This window comes from Brachyhypopomus gauderio, chromosome 20 (assembly GCF_052324685.1).
Source record: "Brachyhypopomus gauderio isolate BG-103 chromosome 20, BGAUD_0.2, whole genome shotgun sequence".
Classification (NCBI taxonomy): domain Eukaryota; kingdom Metazoa; phylum Chordata; class Actinopteri; order Gymnotiformes; family Hypopomidae; genus Brachyhypopomus; species Brachyhypopomus gauderio.
Window position 1 is genome coordinate 5,162,114 of NC_135230.1, and position 24,341 is coordinate 5,186,454.

The window sequence follows — 24,341 nt, forward strand, 5'->3', positions numbered from 1 at the left end:
TAGCGAATGATCCAGGAGGAGCGAGTAACTAGTCGCTACTATTGTGAATGTAGCAAAACGGTGACAGAAGCTACAGCAGCGATTAAATTAAAAATAATTTAAAGGCTAGCTTTAAACACGCTCTTCCCTGTTGACTTCTCTCACGGTAATGTCGTGCTGAAAAATATTGACCTGTCTTGTCAATATATGGAGCCAGATCCGTAAACGCGAGCCGCTTTCGCCATTCCAGATGGCTCAGTCAAAACCATTACATCTTAATGAACCAATAAATAACATCAGCGGCGAAAATGAGTGTAAAAAATACCAGGGTTCATCATTTAGAACTACAAAAAAATCTTGTTTCTTATTTTACTATCTACCTATTTTTCATAAGAGTTTGTTTTACCGCAAAATATGAAAACTTCAAAACGGCGAATTTTGCCGCAAGGTGACAGATTTTCATGCCTGCATCCAGTTCACTAAATTTTTAAAAAGCTCGCGCTGGTGAAGTGTGCTAAATATTAACTGCCATGCTTAATGTAGTTATTATACAGCGTACATTTGCAATATCTACAGACCATTTACCAATTAATTATAACCTTTGTATAAACTTTTATGGTAAAACTTAGTTTACATGCTACTGTGAAACAGAACCACCGCGTTCCGCCATGTTTGAAAACGCTGGGAAGCTGGTGGGGTGGGCGTGGCTTGGTCCCAGATGCGGTTTCAGAGCTCCGTGTCAGTCCGGAATCAGTGACCAATGGAGATGGCAGAGGAACGCCTTCATCTAAGACCCTCCCACACGTGAAATGTGTTCCAAAAGTCAGAAGCAAAAAACGAAGCAAAAGCAAAGAGAGATTCCAGAAGCAAAAGACCTTACTGGGAAAATCCAAAAAAACAAAAACAATGGAACCAAAAACCTGTCAAAATGCAAACGAAAATAAGTTTCAAATAACCAATTATATAAAAAATATATACTTTTGATATATTTTTTTCTGTTTTGCATTCATAACATATACTTTCTGCTCTTGGATTTACTTTTGCTTTTGTGGAACTATTGAAACAAAAATCACTCCATATGAATTCTCTGCATATGAATTCTCTGCATCTGAGCAGCCCCATATCTGAAGCCTCTTTTCACTCAGAAAGTTAGTTCCTCCAGCACTGAGCTTTGTGCCTCTTTTTGCTCTGCTGTGTGTTCTGGCCAAATATCTGATAGTGCTGTGTGAATAGCGCTGAATGCATTTGTAGTGTTTTTTTGTTTGTTTTTTATTTTTTTGCTCCTCTCAAAGTCAAATTTGCACATTCAGCACTAATTCCTCCCTCTTCATAACACGCCGTGTGTTTGCCGCCCTGTGTTCCTGCCGTTGCTGTATTCTCACCAGCTGATGGGCTGCTCCGTTTTTAACCCACAGATGGGAGGGGAGGGGCGGGGTGGGTGTCTCCCCCGCACCTCCGACAGGGGCATCCGGCGGGCCGAGATAACTAGCAGAATTAATGGAATCCTCCGCAGACAATAGGCTGACATTTGGTCCAACACGGGCGGGCACACGCATTCATACGGGCACACGCGTTCACACGGGCACACGCGTACACGCATTCACACGGGCAAGCTTCTGAAAGGAGAAACAAGAACGGCAAGACCAGCGACGCTCCCTTTATATGCAAACGAGTGTTTTCAAACACTGCACAAGGTAAAAGAAAGCGAAAAGGGGCTGTTAACTGTGCTCGGGCCCGCTTGAAGAGGTAGGCCAGGGCACGATTCGCTTGGACTAGGGCACGGTTCGCTTCTAGTGTGAGCGTTAGCCGTGCCCGGGCCCGCTTGGTGCCTCCTGTGATTGGTTCATTTCGCTGGAACTCAAACATGACATCAGTGATGCGACGCTCACGTTAAACAGTCATGGCGGCAAAACGATTAGCAGACAATCGTTGTGTTAAATTATCGATAAATCTGTGCTTGCACCGTGTTTCTGCACTCCCAAAACGACTCCAAAAATACAATAAAAAGAGAATCGTGAACTCCATAGTGTTGTGCGAGCGCGCTTTTTTTCCAAATTAAGTCACGTTGTGATGACGGAAGCGTGCTCGGGCCGGCTTGATGAAGGCAGTGTGAGTGCAGGCCAGAGGGGGAGTGGGGAGTGTAACTGACCTGATAATTCAGTATTTTCATATTGCAAGTTGGTTCATAAGCTTTTATTATTTTGTTGCAGCGCTATGCTTTTATTTTGAAAGAAAGAAACGAAGAAGAGAAAAATAAACGCGCTATCAGTGTGTGAGTTCCGAGGCGTAGTAGCAGGTGCACTCCACGGTCAAGGTTGAAAGAACAGTGTAAAACGAGATTACTAAATAATTATTCGTAACTTTAACAGATCTTTAGCACCTGGTTGATGAGGGAACAAGCTCTTACGATGTGTTTATGACTAAGGCATAATAATAAAATGTTATGTTGTGAACCATCCGTTCGAGAGACCACTTTTTCAACCGGGACGCTACAGTAAGAGCTTGACCCAGGCTGAGAAGAGCTTAACCCGCGCTCAGCGCTGAGGTCTTCTTAGATCAGATGGTTAATTGTGTCGTACTTAAGCATGGACGCTTCTGTAAAGGAAACCGAACACACGGAAGACCCGGAGGTCAACGAGGAGGAGGAGCTTCTACATTCCGTTCGTCTAAGGAAACCTACGGAAAAAATGCAGGTATATCAGGAGGAGGAGGCCTGTAAAAAGGAACGACGACTCCGCAAAGTCTACGATCAATGGAAAAAGCAAATTCGTACTTCACGAGAGCTATTAAAGAGAGACATAACAAACAGCGAAATTGCCTCGCTCATTGACGCATTAGAGAAAGATCAAGACAATGTCATAAAGTTGTATGCTGAGATTAGAGAAAGCATTACCCCCTCTAGTGATACAAGGCGACTTACAGATGCATGTGAAGCGGTCACAAAAGACTTTATTAAGGTTGCACTTGAAAGACTCTCAGGCATCGATGACTATGACGGAGACAAAGTTAAGACACGCCTACGTGAGCTTCTCGAACCGGACTATGCTCGGTCCATCTATAGCTCATCGGTCACACATAAAAGTAAACATTCATTTGCTAGTAAATCAAGCTCTGCAAGGTCAGTAGTTGCTGAGAAGAGAGTGGAGGCTGCGGCTGAATTAGCCGCCAAGGAAGCAGAGTACGAAGTGCTATTAGAAGAAGAAAAACAAATGGAAAAGATCCAACTTCTGACACGTGAGTTACACAGATTAAAGGCTGAAAAGGAGTTAAAGGCCGCAAGAGCTAGGCTCATAACTTATGATCAGGAGATAAAAAGTGAGAGCAGCGTTCATGTTGACTGTAGCAGAGCCATCCAGAGGGCTTCCCCAGTTTCCGCTCCCATTCAAGTCTCTGACAGTAACATAGCGTCTAAGTCGCTTCCACAATCAGACATTCTTTACTTAGCTCAAGCGTTACAGGACAGCGTTGCCATGAATAGACTGCCAATACCAGAGCCCTCCATGTTCACAGGTGACCCAATACAGTTCATTGAGTGGAAAGCTTCATTTACAGCACTTGTTGATAAAAGGAATATTTCACCCGCAGACAAGCTCCACTACTTGAAGAAATATGTAGGAGGTTCAGCTCGACGAATGCTTGATGGCATCTTCTACAGAAATGACAGTGCTGCATATGATGATGCTTGGGACCGCCTCAACCAAAGGTATGGTCACCCATTTGTTGTACAGAAAGCCTTCAGAGAGAAACTTTCAAAATGGCCAAAAATACAAACAAATGACTCTACAGAATTCAGAGCATTTGCTGATCTAATTCAAACATGTCATGAAGCTATGCCCCACATAGAAGGCTTAAACATTCTCAACGATTGTGAAGAAAATCAAAAACTCGTTCAAAAATTACCAACTTGGGCAGCAGCGAGGTGGAATCGTCAAGCTACTCAGAGCATGAAAGAAAAGGGAAAGTTTCCAGATCTACAAGACTTTGCTGAGTTTCTGTCCTCTGAAGCAGAGATATTGTGCAATCCAATCACATCATTTCAGGCTCTCCAATCTACCGACTCCACCAAAACCACTAGTAAAAGTCACCAAAAGGAAAAAAAGCTCACATCCAGTGTTCTCCAAACGCAGGTAGTAACAGAGACAGAAACCACTAAACCAAGGTCACGCGTTACACTTCCATGCTCGCTCTGTCAAGACAGCGGACACACACTTCACAGTTGTCCCCAGTTCAAAGACAAACCTCTTGTAGAAAGAAGGAAATACATAAAAGACAGCAGGCTTTGTTACGGCTGCCTCAAACCCGGACACGGCGCAAAGGACTGTCGCTACAGACTTGTGTGTGAAATATGCAAGAAAAAACACCCCACATGTCTGCACGACTTCAACTATGACCATGTTAAATTAGCCACAAACCCAGCTCAGATAGACGCAGAACAGGCTGCAACTACCCTGTCTCTCAACGCAGAAACCAGTGAACAACATGCAAACACGTCCATGATCGTACCTGTATGGGTTTCTTCAGAACAACAACCAGGTAAAGAAAGGCTTGTTTATGCACTCTTAGACACCCAGAGTGACACAGTATTTGTCGACCAAGATGTGTCTAACAATCTTAAGGCTAAGTCTACTCCAATAAAGTTAAGACTCACTACAATGCTGGGTAAGGATACTGTTATGTCAAGTGAACGTGTATCAGGTCTTAAGGTGAGAGGCTACAACTTCTCAGAAATGATTGAACTCCCTCCTGCTTACACTAAAGACTGTATACCTGTTAATCGCTCCCACATTCCTTCCTGTGAAACGGCAAGGCAATGGAATCACCTTAAAGCAATAGTGAATGAGATTCCTCCACAGCTAGAGTGTGAAGTTGGGCTTTTAATTGGGTACAATTGCTCCAAGGCATTAGCTCCACAACAAGTAATTTTAGGAGGAGAGAACGAACCCTATGCAGTCCGCACAGCGCTGGGCTGGAGCATTGTAGGTCCCACTTCATCCCACAATGACGCCTTTAGCATGTCTGCTGTGTGTCACAGAGTCACGACCAAGGAGCTCCCTTTAATGACTCCAGCTGACGCGATCAAGGTTCTCGAGCATGACTTTAAGAATGACAACAAGGATAACATATCAATCTCCCAAGATGACATTCTCTTTCTGAATACACTTAAAGAAGGCATTTACAAAAACAATGAAGGACATTATGAAATGCCACTTCCATTTAAAGAGAGACCCTCCTTACCAGATAATAAGCAAATGGCAACTGTACGACTTCAAAGCCTCAAAAACAAACTGTTGAAAACCCAAAAGTACAAGGAGCAATATGTCAAGTTCATGAGTGAAGTCATAGAGAAGGGTGAAGCTGAGGAAGTGCACAGTGAAGGAAAGGAAGGAGAAAGATGGTACATTCCCCACCACGGGATATATCATCCTCAAAAGCCAGACAAACTCAGAGTGGTTTTCGACGCCTCAGCAAAATACAAAGGCAACAGTCTCAATGATCATTTGCTGTCAGGGCCCGATTTGTTGAACAATCTGAATGGCGCTCTACTCAGATTCAGAAGGCATCAAGTTGCTTTGTTATGTGACATTGAAAAAATGTTCCACCAATTTCATGTGTATGAAGCTGATAGAGACTATTTAAGATTCTTATGGTGGAAGGATGGCAACCTGAATACTGAGCCTCAGGAGCTTCGAATGAGGGTTCACCTGTTCGGCACAACATCCTCACCAGGGTGTGCAAATTATGGATTAAAGCATCTGGCGAAAGAAAATGAGCTACAGTTTCCCCTTGCATCCCAGTTCATAATGAAAGATTTCTATGTGGACGATGGTGTAACAAGCACTGCAAGCATCGAGGAAGCTATTCAGCTCGCTCAGGAGGCCCAGGCTCTCTGTGCATTAGGTGGCCTCAGACTGCACAAGTTTGTAAGTAATAACAAAACAGTGTTCGAAAGCATTCCACCATCAGAACGCGCCTCTCCACAGCAATCATGCGACCTAGCACTTAATGACTCGAAGTTTGAACGAGCACTAGGCATTCACTGGCACATAGACTCAGACACACTTAGGTTTGGCTTTCTCCCCAATGACCAACCTGCTACAAGAAGGGGCATCGTATCAATGGTTGCATCTCTCTATGACCCATTAGGATTTATCTCCCACAATTGCACAATTTTTCTGATGCAAGCTTGTACGGTTATGGTCAATGTTCTTATTTAAGACATATAAGCAAAGATGAGCAAGTGCATTGTACTTTAGTTACAGCTAAAGCTAGAGTTGCTCCTATCAAGGTAGTAACAATACCTAGACTCGAACTGACAGCTGCTGCTGTCTCCATCACTGTAAGCCTCATGTTAAAGGATGAATTAGGATTGACGGAGATAGACGAGTACTTTTGGACAGACTCTAAGGTGGTTTTAGGCTACATTAATAACGAAGCATGTCGTTTTCACACATTTGTTTCCAATAGAGTTCAGAAGATAAGGCTCAACAGCTCCCCACAGCAGTGGAGATATGTTTCCTCTGAGCAAAATCCAGCGGATATGGCCTCCAGAGGTTTAAGTGCAAGTGAACTTATGACATCAAACTGGTTCCAAGGGCCACAGTTTTTATGGAACAAAGAAATTCCCACAGCTACAGAGATTGACATGGATGTGCCACTCGGAGATCCAGAGGTTAAAAAGGTACACGCACTAAACTCACTTAAAACGGAGCAGAAAGGTTTGTCAGACAAGTTGACAAAATTCTCCTCATGGTACAAGGCCACTCAAGCCATAGCTCGACTGATCCGCCGTGTTAAGGGAGATAAAACAACAGGCCATAGCACATTACAAGAAAGACAAAATGCACAATGTGCTGTTATAAAGGACCTACAAGCAAATGAATATGCAGAGGAGATAAGACTGCTTAAACAGGGAAAGGCACTTCCTATCAAAAGTAAACTGCTTCAAATGGACACGTTTCTTGATAGTGATGGACTCTATGATGATAGTGATAGTGGTGGGAGGAAGGCTCCGAAATGCTTCATTCTCCTCCACACTGAAGCATCCAGTATTAGTTCCCAAGGACCATCACGTTACTCAACTAATCGTCGCTCACTGTCACAGCAAGGTACAACACCAAGGGAGAGGACTGACAATCAATGAGATTAGGTCAAACGGAATTTGGATTCCATGCATCAACAAAGCCGTGGCAAAATTTATACACCAATGTGTAAAATGTCGCAGGCTCAGAAGAGACACAGAGAAACAAAAAATGTCGGATCTCCCAAAACAGCGCCTCGATCCATCTCCACCGTTCACTTTTTGTGGAATGGACTGTTTTGGTCCTTTTACAACCAAACAAGGTCGCAAAGTACATAAACGTTATGGACTTCTGTTTACTTGCCTTTGTTGCAGGGCAATTCATATAGAAATGTTGGATGACATGACTACGGATGCCTTTATCAACGCTCTCCGCTGTTTTATAGCCATAAGAGGAGCAGTCAGTGAAATAAAGTGTGATCAAGGAAGCAACTTCATCGGAGCTAAAAACGAACTGCAGGAAGCTTTGAAACAAGTGGACACTAACCGCATTACCACGTTTCTGGCTGAGAAACAGTGTGACTTCCAAATGCACACTCCTCATTCAAGCCATACAGGAGGTGTATGGGAAAGACAAATCAGGACGGTTCGAAACATTATGCGTTCTACAGCTTCACTTTCATCAGACAGAATGGATGATGCATCATTAAGAACATTCTTTTATGAAGCGATGGCAATTGTGAACAGCAGGCCTCTCACAGTAGACAACCTCAGTGACCCGAACAGCCTCGAGCCATTGACACCGAACCACCTACTTACTATGAAGTCAAAAGCAGCCTTGCCCCCTCCAGGGAACTTCATTAAGGAGGACATTTATGCACGAAAAAGATGGCGGCGAGTGCAGTACCTAGCAGAACAATTTTGGTCCCGTTGGAAAAGGGAATATCTGTCTAACATTGCAACAAGGCAGAAATGGCACACTCCAAGAAGAAATTTGAAGGTAGGAGATGTCGTCATGGAAAAGATGGATGATTTACCTCGCAATGAATGGAGATTAGCTCGTGTAGTGGACACAGTGACCGACAAAGATGGACTTGTAAGGAAAGTAAAGATTCGCTTTGCAGAAAAGAAGTTGGAGAAAGGACAATGTTCTAGTAAACCTTCAATAGTGGAACGCCCAGTGCAGAAACTGGTTTTGTTATTAGAGACTGTTTAATTGCATTCCACAATTAAAGTTCATTCTATACTACAAACTGTGTTTATTGAGTTAAGGCTACAGGTCATTTCTTCGTTAGGAAATCATTATTACTCCATTCGTTTGCCAGTTAAGCTATAATGATTTGGTGGGAGTGTAACTGACCTGATAATTCAGTATTTTCATATTGCAAGTTGGTTCATAAGCTTTTATTATTTTGTTGCAGCGCTATGCTTTTATTTTGAAAGAAAGAAACGAAGACGAGAAAAATAAACGCGCTATCAGTGTGTGAGTTCCGAGGCGTAGTAGCAGGTGCACTCCACGGTCAAGGTTGAAAGAACAGTGTAAAACGAGATTACTAAATAATTATTCGTAACTTTAACAGATCTTTAGCACCTGGTTGATGAGGGAACAAGCTCTTACGATGTGTTTATGACTAAGGCATAATAATAAAATGTTATGTTGTGAACCATCCGTTCGAGAGACCACTTTTTCAACCGGGACGCTACAGGGAGGGGGGATAACCGGGCCCCAGCATGGAACCAGCAAACCGTGCCTAGTGTGAGTACACCCTTAAAGTGAAAAGTGTGCGTTCTTCAGAGGGAGTGAAATACGTGGAGGGATCGACAGCAGGGTTGTGGGCAGCAGGGTACCCTAGCGCGGGGTAACCCTAGCGCGGAAACTTTTAGCGCGGATGTCCACCTTTAGCCAACTTTTGACCTCTGTCACAGTAAAAGCCCCAAACTGGCTCAAAAGCCTGTATAAATGCTGGGATAAGGATTAGGGACGGGTTTCTCAAGCAGGCATAAAAAGACAATATGCCCTTTCCTGCCTGTTTTATATGACACGAACGGTGTTATGCTCATAATGAGATCAACTCCCCGAGCGCTTGACACCATTTGGGAGACTCAGCGTCTGATTTTTTTTTTATTATAGCCAAACACGTTGTAGCATAACTTTGCTAGCCGTTGGTGGTTGGATTCAGGAGGGTGTTAGCACTAATAGTTGATGTTTACATCGTTAGCCGGTTGGGTAGACAAAGGACGTGGGAGACTCGGTTCTTGCTAAGCTTTCGCTACAGTGGAGTGAAGCTATGAGCACTCGCATTGTCTCACCCTGAGACCACCCCACCCCAGATCTAGGCATCACTGACACCCCCCACCCCACCCCACCCGTGAGCTCAGGTCTGGGCTCCCTCCCCAGTCAACCCAGGCCAGGGCTTCACCCCCTTCTCCACGTTGGCCCAGGCCAGAACTCCACCCTGCATTAGTCCAGGCCAGGACTCCACCCTCCATTTGCTCAGTCAGACCTCCATTACTCATTGGCCTAGCCAAGTGCTCCTCCCCCATCATCTCTGGCAAGGGCTCCGCCCACTCATCAGAAGTCTACTGCACCCCAAAAGGACCTCTGGGCTTGTCTGCTCAAGACTTACCTTGGGACATAACAGAGGAAATGATGAGGGGGTATTTAGCCCTAAGACAAGTTACTTTTTTAAAGTAACGTTCCCAACACTGCTCTTTACACACATCATATACCACCTTCATTCATTCATTCATCATGTGTTTTTCCATCCCTGTTCTTGCTCCCTACAGTCGCCGTCAATGCAAACATCACTGCAGAAAACGCACTACCAGTAACCTCATCTACCCTCCACTCTCAACAAACACCCCGATCATTGCGACCGGGGGGCTCTGGAACTGCCAGTCTGCAGTCCAGAAAGCAGACTTCATCACAGCCATTGCAGCTCATCAGTCCCTTGACTTCTTGGCCCTAACAGAGACATGGATCACCCCAGAGAACTCTGCTACTCCTGCTGCCCTGTCATCTGCATTTTCCTTCTCGCACTCTCCAAGACAGACTGGAAGGGGAGGTGGCACTGGATTACTTCTGTCCAGTTGCTGGTACTTTACTCCTTGCACTTTCCCACAAATTACCATCTCAACATTTGAGTATCATGCTGTCACTGTATGCTTCCCAACCACACTTCACATCATTGTTGTTTATCGTCCACCCTGCACCCTAGGTAACTTCACTGAGGAATTGGACACACTTCTGAGCCTCCTCGCTAACGATGAAACTCCTCTTCTTCTGCTTGGTGACTTCAATCTCCCAACAAATAAACTACAATCATCTGGCGTTCTTCCTCTACTGTCATCATTCAACCTCAACCTCACCCAGTCTTCTCCAACACACAGAGCAGGCAATGTCTTAGACCTGGTCTTCACTAGACCACCTGCAGTGATGGACATTGCAGTAACTCCTCTCCACTGTTCAGATCATCACCTTGTATCTTTTTCCTTATCTCTTCCTCCCCACCATCACACCCTTACTGCTACAGGCACTACCACCATCCGTCGTAACCTTCATTCCATCTCTCCATCAGTACTTGCCTCTACTATCACCACAGCCCTCCCGTTCCATGATTCTTTCTCTTGTCTCTCCACAGACACCGCCACTGACACTTTATTGTCCTCCCTCTCTTCATCTATTGACCTCTTATGTCCCCTCTCTTCCAAACCCACAAGATCCTCCCCACCTGCTCCTTGGCTCTCGGACACCCTATGTAACAACCGACGAGAACTGAGGATGGTTGAGAGGCGATGGAGGAAATCGAAGCTTACTGCTGATCTTCGCTTGTATCAGTCTCTCCTGTCCCTATTCTCCATGGAACTAACTGCTGCCAAGACATCATTCTACAGAGAGAAGCTGGAGGCATCTACATCAGATCCATGCAAGATGTTCAAAATCTTCTCTTCTCTCCTCAAACCCTCCCCCCCTCCAACTCCCACTTCTCTTACTGCAGATGATTTTGTCACCTTCTTTGAAGAGAAGGTCAATACGATTCGCAGCACCTTTTCCCTAGTTCCTGTGCCCACTGTGTCCCCTCCTACTCCTCCCTTTTCTCTAACCTCCTTCTCTCCTCTCTCAGCTGAGATGGTGCTTCAGCTGCTGACATCCAGCAGTCCCACCACATGCCCTCTGGACCCCATCCCATCCACACTCCTCCAGACAATCTCCCACGAACTCCTCCCTTTCATCTCGACCATCATCAACAACTCCTTATCTTCAGGAATCATTCAAGGCGGCTAGGGTGGTACCAATCCTAAAGAAACCCAACCTTGACGCCACCAACATCAGCAACTACAGACCGGTATCTTTCCTCTCATTCCTTTCTAAGATCCTTGAACGGGCTGTACACAACCAACTATCCTCTTTTCTCTCACAGAACCAGCTTCAGGACCCCAATCTGGCTTCAAGCCAGCACATTCTATGGAAACTGCACTCATTGCAGTAACTGAGAAACTCCATGCGGCTAGAGCAACTGGACTATCATCAGTTCTGATTCTGCTTGACCTTTCGGCGGCCTTTGACACAGTCAATCACAAGATCCTCCTGTCCATCCTCTCAGGCCTTGGTATCACTGGCAATGCATGGACGTGGTTTGCATCCTACTTGGAGGGTCGTTCCTACCAAGTAACATGGGGAGGATCAACATCCACGCCATGCAACCATGCAAACTCTCCACCGGTGTTCCACAAGGCTCAGTGCTGGGTCCACTTCTTTTTTCCCTTTATACCCGCTCACTGGGTGAGTCAATCTCTGCACATGGCTTCTCTTATCACTGTTATGCGGATGACACCCAGCTCTTCTTTTCCTTCCCACCTTCTGACACAAGTTTCAGCTCGATTCTCTGCATGTCTAAAAGACATTGCCTCTTGGATGGCAGCTCACCACATAAAGCTTAACCCAAGCAAGACAGAGATGCTGTACATTGTGATCTTTCTATCTCATTCGAGAACACCTTGATCACTCCATCCATGGAAGTACGTAGCCTTGGTGTAGTTGTCGACAATCAACTCTCCTTCATGGCCCACGTTGCTAACACAACACGATCATGCAGATTCGCCCTTCACAACATTCGGAGGATTCGGCCATTTCTCTCTAGGGAGGCTACTCAGGTCCTTGTCCAGTCCCTTGTCATCTCAAGACTGGACTACTGCAACTCCCTACTGGCTGGTCTTCCTATGCATGCCATCATACCCCTGCAACTGATCCAGAACGTTGCAGCTCGGCTGGTCTTCAACCTTCCCAAGTTCAGCAATGTCACTCCCTTGCTGTGCTCCCTCCACTGGCTTCCGGTAGCTGCCCACATCAAATATAAAACCCTGGTGCTGGCCTACAAAGCAAAGAATGGTCCAGCTCCTCCTTACTTGATGGCCATGGTAAAACCCAGATGCATACCTAGAGCCCTCCGCGCCTCAAGTATGTCTCGTCTTGACCCTCCATCATCCAGGACACATGGGAGACAAGCATCCAGACTTTTCTCTGTCCTGGCTCCAAGGTGGTGGAATGAACTTCCCTTGTGTGTCCGAACATCGGAGTCACTTGCTGTCTTCAGACGCCGACTGAAGACCCACCTCTTTCAAGTGCACTTTGCATAATTATGCTTTGTCTATTGTGCTTTATCGTCTCTTTCCTCAGGTGTTTGTTACAGGTATTGCTTACTGTCTTTTTCTCAGGTATTGTGCATAATTGGATTATAGGAATTGTTTACTGTCTTTTTACTCAGGTGATGTGTATATTCAGGTATAATTGTTAGGTATCATTTAACTTTCGTCTAGTGGTTTTTCCAGCTTAGAGTACCTTGTGTTCAGGACTATCTATTCTACCATGGAGATTCCAAGCAACTACATAGCACTTTTGTAAGTCGCTCTAGATAAGAGCATCTGCTAAATGCCATAAATGTAAATGTATTTTCTTTGTATAAACACAGTTTTTGCATGAGGTGTAGGACAATGGTAAGTGTCCAGAATTGCAATTCAGAGCCCTGGCCTGGTCAGATGTCTCACCTAACCTCTGCTATCGCTGGCTCCATCCTGATTTAATGTGTTCCCCAATCCCACCGCCCCAACCACCCACCCAGTCCAGCCGTGCATGTAGTTCAGTGTTCCAGCCCATACCCACAGCAACCTTGGCACCACCAACCTACCTCCACCCCTCTGAAATGGCATGGTGATCTACTATGATCTGACCTGCAGCTAAACTGACATCTCTCTTGCTTTCTCTGTCTGTCTCTCTCTTTCTCGGTGTCTCTCACTCCCATCTGGTTTTGCAGGTATGATGAACCACCCGCCCATCCTCATCGCAGAGCTGGCTGAGCATACGGAGCTTCTCAAGGCCAACGACAGCCTGAAGCTTTCACAGGAGTACGAGGTAGAGGCATCTAGTACTGTCTCAGGGGTATGAGGTAGGAGCAGTTAAGTGCTGTTGCAGGGGTACAAGGTCGGGGCAGTTAGCTTCTGTTGCAGGGTATGAGGCAGCTAGCTGAGAATTTCATCTTTAAGATTAGGTTTGGTAAGACTGCTTTGGGTTTTGTCGCTAACAATACAAGAGTCTTTAAAATGAGGAGCTCTTACTGAGCTCAGCACCTAAACACAACCCTGAATAAAATTCTGGGAGGCGAGACGTGAGTTGAGATCATTTTGTAGAGATAATGCTCCTCACATCCACAACTGTGAAATTTCAATTTTAAAAATTCGTTCCCCGTGTGATTAAATGTCAGAGGTTATATTTTCTCTCACTGGATTCTGATCTTCTACCCTTTAATAACATGTGTCCATGAACCCAGTGTGAAGAGGTAATGTGACATAAAAGTTTCCCCTTTTCTGTTAGGGTTCAGATAAATCTATGAGGCATAACCATAAGAGATAGAAACACATCTTTTCATAACCCCTCGTTGAGAGATGAATATCAGAAAGGTTCTTCCTGATGCTTTTGCTTCGTAAAGTGGGTGTGTAATCTCGGCATATTCTCAGAGCCTGGAACCTGGGCTGGGGCGGCTGTGGGCCCATCCTGATGGGCAGATAGAGATGTGTGCTTTGCTAGCATGTCACGTTCACAGCATACAGTCCCATATCATATCTGTAACTCTGGTCTGAGTGGGACTTGAACCTAATTTGACATATTATGTCTAAACATTGTTCTTTATTACTAGAATTATGTACAGGATTGCCATGTACACATATTAGCTATTCCCAGAATAAAGAAATAGTGTGTATAGCAGGTGGGAGTTGAGCAGGAGAAGAAGGCGTGTCACAAAGCAAAACTGCACACTCAACCAATCGGTGACCCAAGCCCCGCCCACCAGTCCGCTTTCTGATTACCATGTAGAACTAAAGAGAGAAATGTAAGATAATGCTCTTACTCCCACTCACTCACTCACTCACTCACTCGTTCTCTCTAGAAAGAACAAATTAATTTTATTATTTTCATGATGAAAGGCTTCTCATCTGTGCACTTTGGTGTGCCAAGCCAGGCACTCCAGTTGCTGACTAATTGGTTTTTAGTGGCAAGCTGTGCTAAAGGAGAGAGAGAGAGAGAGACAGACAGAGACATCAGAGAGAGAAGAATGCTTCTTTGTTCTTTTTAAGGTAAGGAAGAGAAATTCCATTTCAGACGGCTCATAGTTTTGCACAATGGCATGGATTGTTATATAGTGCAAGAGCAGGCAGCACTTATAAATGTTCTGACAGAGGAGTTACACCGAAGCTGCTGAGGTTATGACAGTCACCATCTGTCTTCCACTGTCCAGCAAGAGTCAACGCACCAGCCACAAGCACTTTGAGTTTCTGAGGGAAAAGGACTCCGGCAGAGTTGGCCTCTCTTTCATTTCGGTTCAGTTAAAGATTTCTAAAATATTTGCTTTACTCCACTTTGAGAATCCACAGAGTGAAATAAACGAAATGGTATCATTTTCAACAAATCTTAAATTCATTCTTAAATAAAATATTCCTGAATACAGTCCCACCCTTGTTGCAGTGAGGTGCCCCTCCAGCAGGGGGAGTGTGGAGCGAGCAGGCATAGTTAGCAGCAACAGTGATCCTGGCTGTAATCACTGTAGAGGAGGCTGCTACATCAAACCTTTTATTGTGCCTTATTTAGCCTCAGTTTCAGCTTTCATTGCCACACACCTAAATGAAAACATCCTTCAAGCCCCAAAGCTGGAGAGGGGAGAGCCAACCTCAGCCTGCAACCCCAAACATAATGGAATACTAAATTACCCTGACGGCGAATAGAATATTTATTCAGAATTTCTCATATAAGGAGTGCGACAGAATTTATCTTGCAAGCATTAGGGCAGCTGGATACACACACACACACACCACTTCAGCCACATCCATTTCTCCTCAGGGGAAGAGCAGAATCCTTTATCAATATTCCTGATGCTATTATTCTGTGCCAGTGAAGTGATCTGTCTGGAGTGGGCTGCTGGGTCCTAGTGCTGGAGAACGCAGGCTGGCTTTTAATTCCAGCGCCGGGCCACGTGCGGCCGAGCCAGCTACCGCACTCTACCAATCCCCGAAGGGGGAGTGTCTGGGGCCGGTGGCCAGGCGCGAGGGAGCCCGAGCGCGCGTGAACAGTGCCGGTGGTGCTGGTGTCTGGGGCGCCGGGCCTGAGGCCACGCCTCTGACTGTGTTTTCTCATCCCCCACCCACAGTCCATCGACCCAGGTCAGCAGTTCACCTGGGAACACTCCAACCTGGAGGTTAACAAGCCCAAGAACCGCTACGCCAACGTCATCGCCTACGACCACTCCCGCGTCATCCTGGCACCCATCGACGGTCAGTTTCCACGCAACTACACTTCCCACAATCCTCTCCTGTTACTGTCCAAGGATCTAAGGCATGCATGTTATGTGCAATGTGTGTAAAATGTGCTATAATGCTATAACATAAGCTGATAGATGAGTGATGGGGACTCTGACATGTCTCTCTGTTCTCACTACGTCATAAGAACTCTTAACACTGAATGTTAATGTAAATTTTTTAAATTGTCTTTTGTCAGGAACTCCCTAGAAAGTTCACACGGTGTAGCGGTATTTAGTGTTTCTTGTAAATAAGGTGTGGTTCTGAAATAGCGAGCACAACCAAGCAGAAACAGTGTTCTTCTCCCAAACTCCCGGTCCTCAGAGGAGCAACACCTCACATCCTTCACAGGTCCTGGAACTGCTGATGATTTTGCTCCGCTCACTTTAGTTCTCCTTCATCTTCTCGTAGTTTCCTCCAGCCTTGACTTCTTTACCCCTGTAGGTAACAGCTCTGTTTAGCAGGGCCTTAACACGCCGTAACAAAACCATCACAAACACAACGCCCAGAAATACAGAAATTAATCACCTTTGAAAATTCCATTTTGCGGCCCCATGATTTTTTATTAGGTTATTTATTTATTTATTTGGTGTTTACTGTGCTGGTGGGGCAAGTCGTTTACACAGTTCCTCTCATTCTATTGGCTGAGACTGAAGATCTGATCCCCAACCCCACTACACACCGCACTCTAGCAGATACCCCCCCACACAACTACCCCACTACCCCACTACACACCCCACCCTAGCAGATACCCCCCCCCACACAACTACCCCACTACACACCCCACCCTAGCAAATACCCCCCCCCCCCCACACAACTACCCCACTACACACCCCACCCTAGCAGATACCCCCCCACACACAACTACCCCCCCCCCCCCCCCCCCGCTTACTTTCCCCATAACTAGTTTCTCATCAAATGTACTGAGCATTCTTAAATGATGAACGCAACAGTTTGTTAGTGTGACTGTGCTTGGGCATCTCGCAAGCACTAAACACTTTCATTGTTTTGGAGGATGTATAATGGCTTTAAAACCACACGTGACAACAACTGACATTGTAATCTTTTGTGTTCAGAAATAATTTCTCCTCTTGCCTGAGACAGTTTTTATACCATTCAGTTCTGTTATTAAAGATCTCACAAAGCCAAAAGTAGACTTAGTTGTGAATTGTGTTTACAGAATGAAAATCATGTTTACTTTTGGGTTTGGTGTACTGAAACATAACCTTTTTTATCTATTGACTGTTATGGTTCAGTGAAATTAGTTTCCAAGCTTTAAATGCCCTTTTAAAGATTTGAATCACTTAAAACATTTGTCTGCATTTTCAGCCTGGAAACACACAGTGAACGTTCTGCTTTATAATTCCTCCGTCTCATGGAGGTCGGGGTGGTGAAGCTACAGCGTCCAGCCCCCACACACCTCTCCAATCTGCAGCTCAGACGCAGGACTCTGAGTGTAAAGGCCAACTGGCCCCACTTTAGGAGGAGATTTACTGCAGGCCATGATAGCAGGAGAGCACTGGGGGTCTGGGTGGGAGGGGACAGGGTCATTTCTAGCCCGGTCTAATTCCAGCTTGTAGCCCAGTCTGGCTCAAACCCTAAATCAGCCCACCAGCACGAGTGAGAGAAAATCGGACCCATTGCAGGATTATTTTCTATGATTGATTTCTATCCAAAGTGCTTATGAGCCTGTTTCTTGCCTGCCGCTGTCTGTGTTTCATGGCGTCTGTATTTCACAACGTCCGGCATTTTGGTACTGAACTTGTGAGCAACTCTGCCCGGTATCCACCATTTTGGCTTCCCTGCCTACAGTTTCGCCACCTCCTCTTTCTCTGCAGGCATCGCGGGCAGCGACTACATCAACGCGAACTACATCGACGGCTACAGGAAGCAGAACGCCTACATCGCCACACAGGGCCCTCTGCCCGAGACGTTTGGGGACTTCTGGAGGATGGTGTGGGAGCAGAGAGCAGCTACTGTGGTCATGATGACCCGATTAGAGGAGAAATCACGGGTGAGAAATCACGGCCCACAGCACCTCGGCCAGGGACTCACTCATTCTAACCCTTTTATGCCTCCGTTATGGATGATAACATGGGCCTTGCTGTCTTGTGTTCAACACATTTTGCGTTGTTTGGAGAGTGGTTAAGCATTGCGGATGGATCGCCACAGGTGGCACTTACGGGAGTCTCAGGCCGCGTCTAGTGGAAAGCGGCGAGGAAGCCAAGGTTCCCATGCTTCATCCGCGCTGCAACGTCACTGCTGTGTAACGGAGATGGAGATGGAGTGGGGCAATTAGGGAGTTCTTCTGCCCCTATCCAGCTGGGATGCACTGACTATGAGAGTCCATCAGCAGGGACGGCTTCCTTTCACCAAGTGCCGTCACCCAGACTCTTCCCCTCCAAATGCCCCTCTCCCACCCACTGTGGGGCAGCTCCCCACGCCCCTCCTCCTCCACCCTCACTTACATGCCCCACTGCCCCTCTGTCCACTGAGAACTTGAATAAGAGCCTCCTCTGCAGGGACTAAAGCCCCACCCATCTCCCCCACCCCATCCGCCCCAACCCACAGGGTGTACAGTAGAGCTGCAGCCGGCAGGGGGACGGGACAGGGGCGAGACAGGAAGTGAGCAGCCTGCATGCTGATTCATCCAACTGGTTGTCAGTCAGTTCACTGTGCATCTCACAGCTGAGCGTGGATTAAAGAGGGTAACCTCAGTTCTGCGTAAACATGTGCTTATGTGGCTGTGAGGAGCACGTTGTTTGAAAGTTATTTAAAAGGAGGCTTACTGTAGGGATATAGGGAATTTTTCCCTTCATCCACACACTAAATTCACAAGAAAAAATCAACCGTTCAGAAAGTGATTGACATGGTAGCCAGTGATTCAGCGCGCGGTGTCGGCAGAGCTGTCATCAGATAAAACGCCCTGCTGCTCTGTGCTAATAAACTCGCTCGCCGCGTCTAGAGCCGTGGATCCCCTCCCGCGCCTCAGGGCTGTTCATATCGAATGTCTCTCCGTCTGCCTGCAGATCAAGTGTGACCAGTACTGGCCCAGCCGGGGCACAGAGACGTACGGTATGACGCAGGTGACCCTGCTGGACACCATCGAGCTGGCCACCTACTGCGTGAGAGTCTTCTCCTTACACAAGGTAGGAACTCCAGCCGACACTCAACAAATGTGGCGTGTAGAGAAGGCCTAGCAAGGAAATGACTGAGCATTTAAAAATATATATTTTTCGCACGCAAACATTTTCATACCATTTTGAGATCTCCGCCAAAAAATTGTTCATAGAACGTTCCAGAAGAACACTGGAATCATTCTGGGCTCAAGCCATGAGCAGAATATTGTAGCATCGCCACAGTTTGTGTCTAAACAGATCACTAGACAGTCACTTTGGGCTTACATGATATATATCAAAGAACTACTGTACTATTCCAAATATTCCATTAATGGTTATTATACTATTAGACTATTATAATGGCTCAAGTAGTGTTTGACATGGGCGTGTGATGTCAGCTTTAGCAACTTTATCGTACCGTGAGGCACTTGAAAGACTTGCTGAGTGAACTGAGACCAAAGTCTTGTGTACTGCTATCCAGATATCTCCTGCTTTTAGGAGCTAGGAGCTTCCAAACAAATTGGGAGCTGTTAAAGAGTGAAACTGAAGGCTCGCCTTTGAAAAGAGGCACAAACTCCATCTTTGAGTTGTGCAGAGGAGATGGGCGTACAACCGACAAACCCACTTCTCTCTCTCCTAACCACCAGGAGAAAAGCTATGTTCCTAGCCTCTTGCGCGGTAAAAACAATGTCTGTCCCTTTCTTTTCCACACACACACACACACACACACACACACAACATTTCACTTTTTTCTCTCAGGAACTGAACACATTGCTCTGTGGGGATTGTCAACACTATAGTATAAGGAGAAATGAACATGAATGCTCTCTGGGAACAGGTGAGGCGTGTCTAGAAGGGCTTTCTCAGATTCTCTTCTCCATCCTCGTCCTCGTTCTCCCCTGTGTTTTCTCCCAAGAAACACCCCACTCATACACACACTCATACACACACACACACACACACACACACACACACACACACACACACACGTACACTCAGGCACACAGGCACAAATGTACCGATAAAAGCGTAACCTTTCTGTCTGCTGCCTCTCTGATCTATCATCTTCTAACGCGGGTTGTGGAGCAGCAGAGCGCTTAGCTTGGGGAGCAGCAGAAGAGAGCTTGCTAGGTAATTGGCCACATGCTGTCTCACGGACGCCTGGCGGTCAGCAGGATGGATGGTGATGCGGGAGCAGATCGTTGGGGCGTACACTCTGACACTCTGATTTTAGCATTTAATTGTCATTTATTTATGGAGGAGCCTATATCGGAGATACAGTGGTGCTGTTGAAATGCAAAATCTCACTTAAGAGAAAAATAAAAACTTGAGGCCAGAAACAGTGAGAGTCTGTCTCTGTCAGTCTGTCTCTCTGTCTGTCTGTCTGTCTGTCTGTCTGTCTCTCTCTCTCTCTGTCAGCTCTGTTCTCTCTCAGGTGGGCATGCACGTGTTTTGTGATGTGAAACTTTGCTGTATTGTTAAGGACGGTGGTTCTGAGTCCCCATGTCAGTCATCTGATATTCTGACCACTAACATTCTGTTTGTTTCTTTCTGTCCCGCCTCCCTCCGCCTGCTCAGATCTACTCAGTGCCCACACAACCCAATACAGTGGTACCTCGAGATACGAGTTTAATCCGTTCCAGACCCGTGCTTGTATCTCGAACTGCTTGGTTCTCGAAGCAATTTAACAATGTAAAGTATTGTAATTGGTTCCGGTCCTTAAAAAAGTCACAAAACTAGCGTAAATGTGGAAAAAAAGACATGTTCTTTATTAATAAAGGCACACGCAACATGTATAATTAAACAGTAAAATAAATGTAGGAGAAATAGTTATTACAGTACTACAAAAAAACGTTTGTAGTATTGAAATACTGTACTGTATACACCGTACGTACTGTTACTCATTGCAAAGCACACGTGCGAATGGCTGTGATGACCGGGTACAGGAGTCGACCTTACCAACACCTCAAGAATTTAAAAAACGCTATTGGCTGCTAGAACGCGCTAAATGACGTCATCTCCGCACATACAGGTATGTTTGTGTTTTTGAACCTAAGGTTGTGGGGGAGGGAGAGAAAGAAAAGCGTTTGAGTGTGTCTTTGAGCTGATTAATTATTTCTTTTTTTCCATATAGTACTGTACTGCCACCTAGTGGTTCATGCTCGTATCTCGAGCGTGCACTCGGGTGTCGAACAGAAATTTTGCTCGTCTCGGTGCTCGTATCTTGGATTGCTCGTATATAGAGCAGCTCGTATCTCGAGGTACCATTGTACAGTGCAGCTGAAATACTTAATTTAAGATTAATCTCTCTCTCTCCCCCCCCCAGAATGGTTCTAGTGAAAAACGGGAGGTACGTCAGTTCCAGTTCACGGCGTGGCCGGACCACGGGGTCCCAGAGTACCCCACCCCTTTCCTGGCCTTCCTGAGGAGGGTGAAGCCCTGTAACCCCCCTGATGCTGGCCCCATCATCGCACACTGCAGGTGCCACAATATGCACCAAGCCTGGACCAATGAGGCTCCACCCACTTCCACAGTGCCCCACCCACATTTCAGAGCCTGCCCCCTCTTAGCTACCCCCAAAGGAGAGGTCTAGTACAGGTCTAGGTCTAGTACAGTGACACAGGGGTACAGCACTGTGGTGCTGTTTACAGTTGGCAGTTTTAGGACTAACTCAGGGCTGAAGGTTTTGCCCACTCCTCTCTCACTCTCTACATCTTTTTCTCATGCCATCTTAAACTATTTCCACTGTAACCCACTCTTCTTTGGTGTAAAGAATAAAGGCTTTGCTCTGAGGATCAGCTCTGACTCATTAAAACACACTATTATAACACCTGCTCCCTTCGGCTAGGCCAAGAATCCATATTTATCCTGTGCCAGGCTTTCTGAAATTTTAAAATGAATATTGTGTTTATATTAATCCTTAATGCATAAAATACGTGGTGTGATCAGTACAGAGGCCTTAGAATCTCCTACCAGCTGTTTGAAGTTCATTCCTTCCGTCTGGTTTGTGTGTGTGTGTGTGTGTGTGTGTGTGTGTGTGTGTGTGTGTGTGTGTGTGTGTGTGCATGCAGTGCCGGCGTGGGCCGGACCGGCTACTTCATCGTGATCGATGCCATGCTGGAGCGGATCAAACACGAGAAGATGGTGGACATCTACGGTCACGTGACCCTGATGCGTGCCCAGCGCAACTACATGGTCCAGACGGAGGACCAGTACGGCTTCATCCACGACACCCTCCTGGAGGCGGTCGCCTGCGGCAACACAGAGGTGGCCGCACGTAGCCTCTACTCCTACATTCAGTGGCTGGCGCAGGTGGAGGCCGGTGAGCATGTGACAGGCATGGAGCTCGAGTTCAAGGTAAGATAGCTCCACCCATGCAGCTCACATACCACCACCCACACGGCTCACACACCACAGCCCGCTCACCTGATATGCTTTGCAAGACAGGTTGCGTTGACCCTTGTATTTCCCCAGCTCCTGTGTTTAAGTGCCCTACACCCACCTCCACCTCCACCAGTGTGATGTAGCCAGCCTCAGCCACACATGCCTCCAGAGGTTGACTTGGACTGTGATGTGTTGCTGGGCTACAGTTCCATTGTGCAGCTGAGTAACCAATATCACACTTACTGCTAACTGTGCGTTCACACCGAAAGGGATAAAATCGCTCTCCGTCGCCAGCATCGCGTCGCGTGTGGGTGTGTCCAACATCATATCGGCAAGCAGCACGTGACAGCTATGCAAATCACGTTTTTAAAGCAGGACGCAGTATTTATTTATTTTAATCTATTGATGACAGGACACACGATTATAAAGGAGTGCGTGTATAAAACAGTGTGTGTATAAAACACATAGTATATAAAATTTATTTTTTTACCCCAGACTTGAAGATCAAACAGGAATAAAAAAAATCATAACCAATAATAGGGTATATGCTAATTTATTGCAGACGTTTTTTAACAAATGAACAGTATTCCCTCCAAAAATAAACATTTTGTACTGTAAATAAACAGGGACACATCGTAAAGTGCGGGACATCCAGAGACAGCCACTATCAATCACTCCTCCATTTTGCAATCGAATCAAATAATCAGTAGGAACCAAAATCAGATGTGCGGTTTTGGAGGAGGGTGCAAACATACTTTCTGATTGGTAGTCGCCGCCGCCTGTCACTGCTCATTTGCATAAAGTTGAGCCAAGCTCAACTTGTTCGCGTCGCTCGAATCGCTCACTTCGCGTCACGCCGCGCCGCGCCGCGTCGCTGGGTGTCGCTCACTCTCATTGAAAATGAATGACTTCCGGTCGCCGTGTCGCTCTCGTCGCTTTCGGTGTGAACTCAGTCACGCACAAGAGTTCCACAAGGACACTCACCCTACACAAAAATGGCACCGGCCGTTCAGAAGGATCACACAGGTCCAGTACTGTTTACAGAAGACACTAACCACCCTGGTCAGTGAGTACCAGCCCACAGACTGAATGATGATTGGCTAGTGTCACTTTGATTGACAGGTCACAGGACACTCTGATTCAGAGTAATGGCAGCAATTCTTTTCCCTCTTGGGCGGATCGCTGCGGCCCCATCAGGCACCACTGCTGTCCTGCGGCGTGTGTTAGAAATTCTGAAACCCTTAAATGGTGACACAATAAAAATCATAAGCAATTGGGTTAGATAATAAAGTAGAATGATTTATTTTAACAAAGCATGGATTAACCCCTGAGATCTCCGTTACAAACACGCCAGGTGTCTGTCACAGAGAGAGCTCAGAGACCCTTCTCCAAGAGATCCCTGTTACAAACGCACAAGGCGTCTGCAAGAGAGAGCTAATTCCCCATTCCGAACTCTCATCTTTTATACGTTTAATCATCAACACACACGGTGTCCACGAGGTGAACACGAGGTGATCAACCAAATGTGATTGGACAATACATAGAATGAATAACACTGATTTGACAGATGTATGTGACGCATGCCCCCTCCACGCTCAGCATCCTCCTGATGTCATGACAGCCCTAGTGTCGCCGTAGTCCTTTCCAAGTAGAGATTAGGCGTCTCCAGCGAGGTCAGTTTAGGAACACCAGAGGAACATCAGATTAGGCCTCAGCCGAGGCCAGAGAACACACACACACACATCTGAGGCCTACTGAAGTCACGAGAATGGCTTCAGTGCCATGATCAACACACATATATGTAAAAGATCTCTAACACCTATCTCTAATGTGTTAAATGTATACTAAGAAAGCCTGACATAAATGGAAATCACCAAATTTCCACCACAGGCGTCACCGAGCCCCACGTGACGGCTTGCTAGCCGTTTGACTGGGGAGCCGTTGACATTCCGCCCCAGCACGGCACGACCCCATGTAACTGCAGCGTGGCGGAGGATGGA

At 46.2% G+C, this 24,341-nt stretch overlaps 1 protein-coding gene across 8 annotated transcripts in view; it reads left to right on the top strand.

The window, feature by feature from the left end:
- LOC143484634 (uncharacterized) overlaps positions 1 to 24,341 on the top strand; it is a 143,543-nt gene that overhangs the window by 82,808 nt on the left and 36,394 nt on the right. For 6 of the 8 annotated variants that reach the window (XR_013122667.1, XR_013122670.1, XR_013122668.1 and 3 more), the window contains 7 exons: positions 13,309 to 13,406; positions 14,540 to 14,623; positions 15,691 to 15,814; positions 17,677 to 17,852; positions 18,868 to 18,987; positions 21,284 to 21,438; positions 22,029 to 22,314. Coding sequence is in view for 4 of the 8 variants with exons in the window: in XM_076983457.1 (XP_076839572.1) it covers positions 13,309 to 13,406; positions 14,540 to 14,623; positions 15,691 to 15,814; positions 17,677 to 17,852; positions 18,868 to 18,987; positions 21,284 to 21,438; positions 22,029 to 22,314 (1,043 nt within the window). In the remaining 4 variants the exon portion in view is untranslated. The remainder of the gene's footprint in view (positions 1 to 13,308; positions 13,407 to 14,539; positions 14,624 to 15,690; positions 15,815 to 17,676; positions 17,853 to 18,867; positions 18,988 to 21,283; positions 21,439 to 22,028; positions 22,315 to 24,341) is intronic. The other 2 variants (XR_013122669.1, XM_076983460.1) reach the window with 1 other exon arrangement.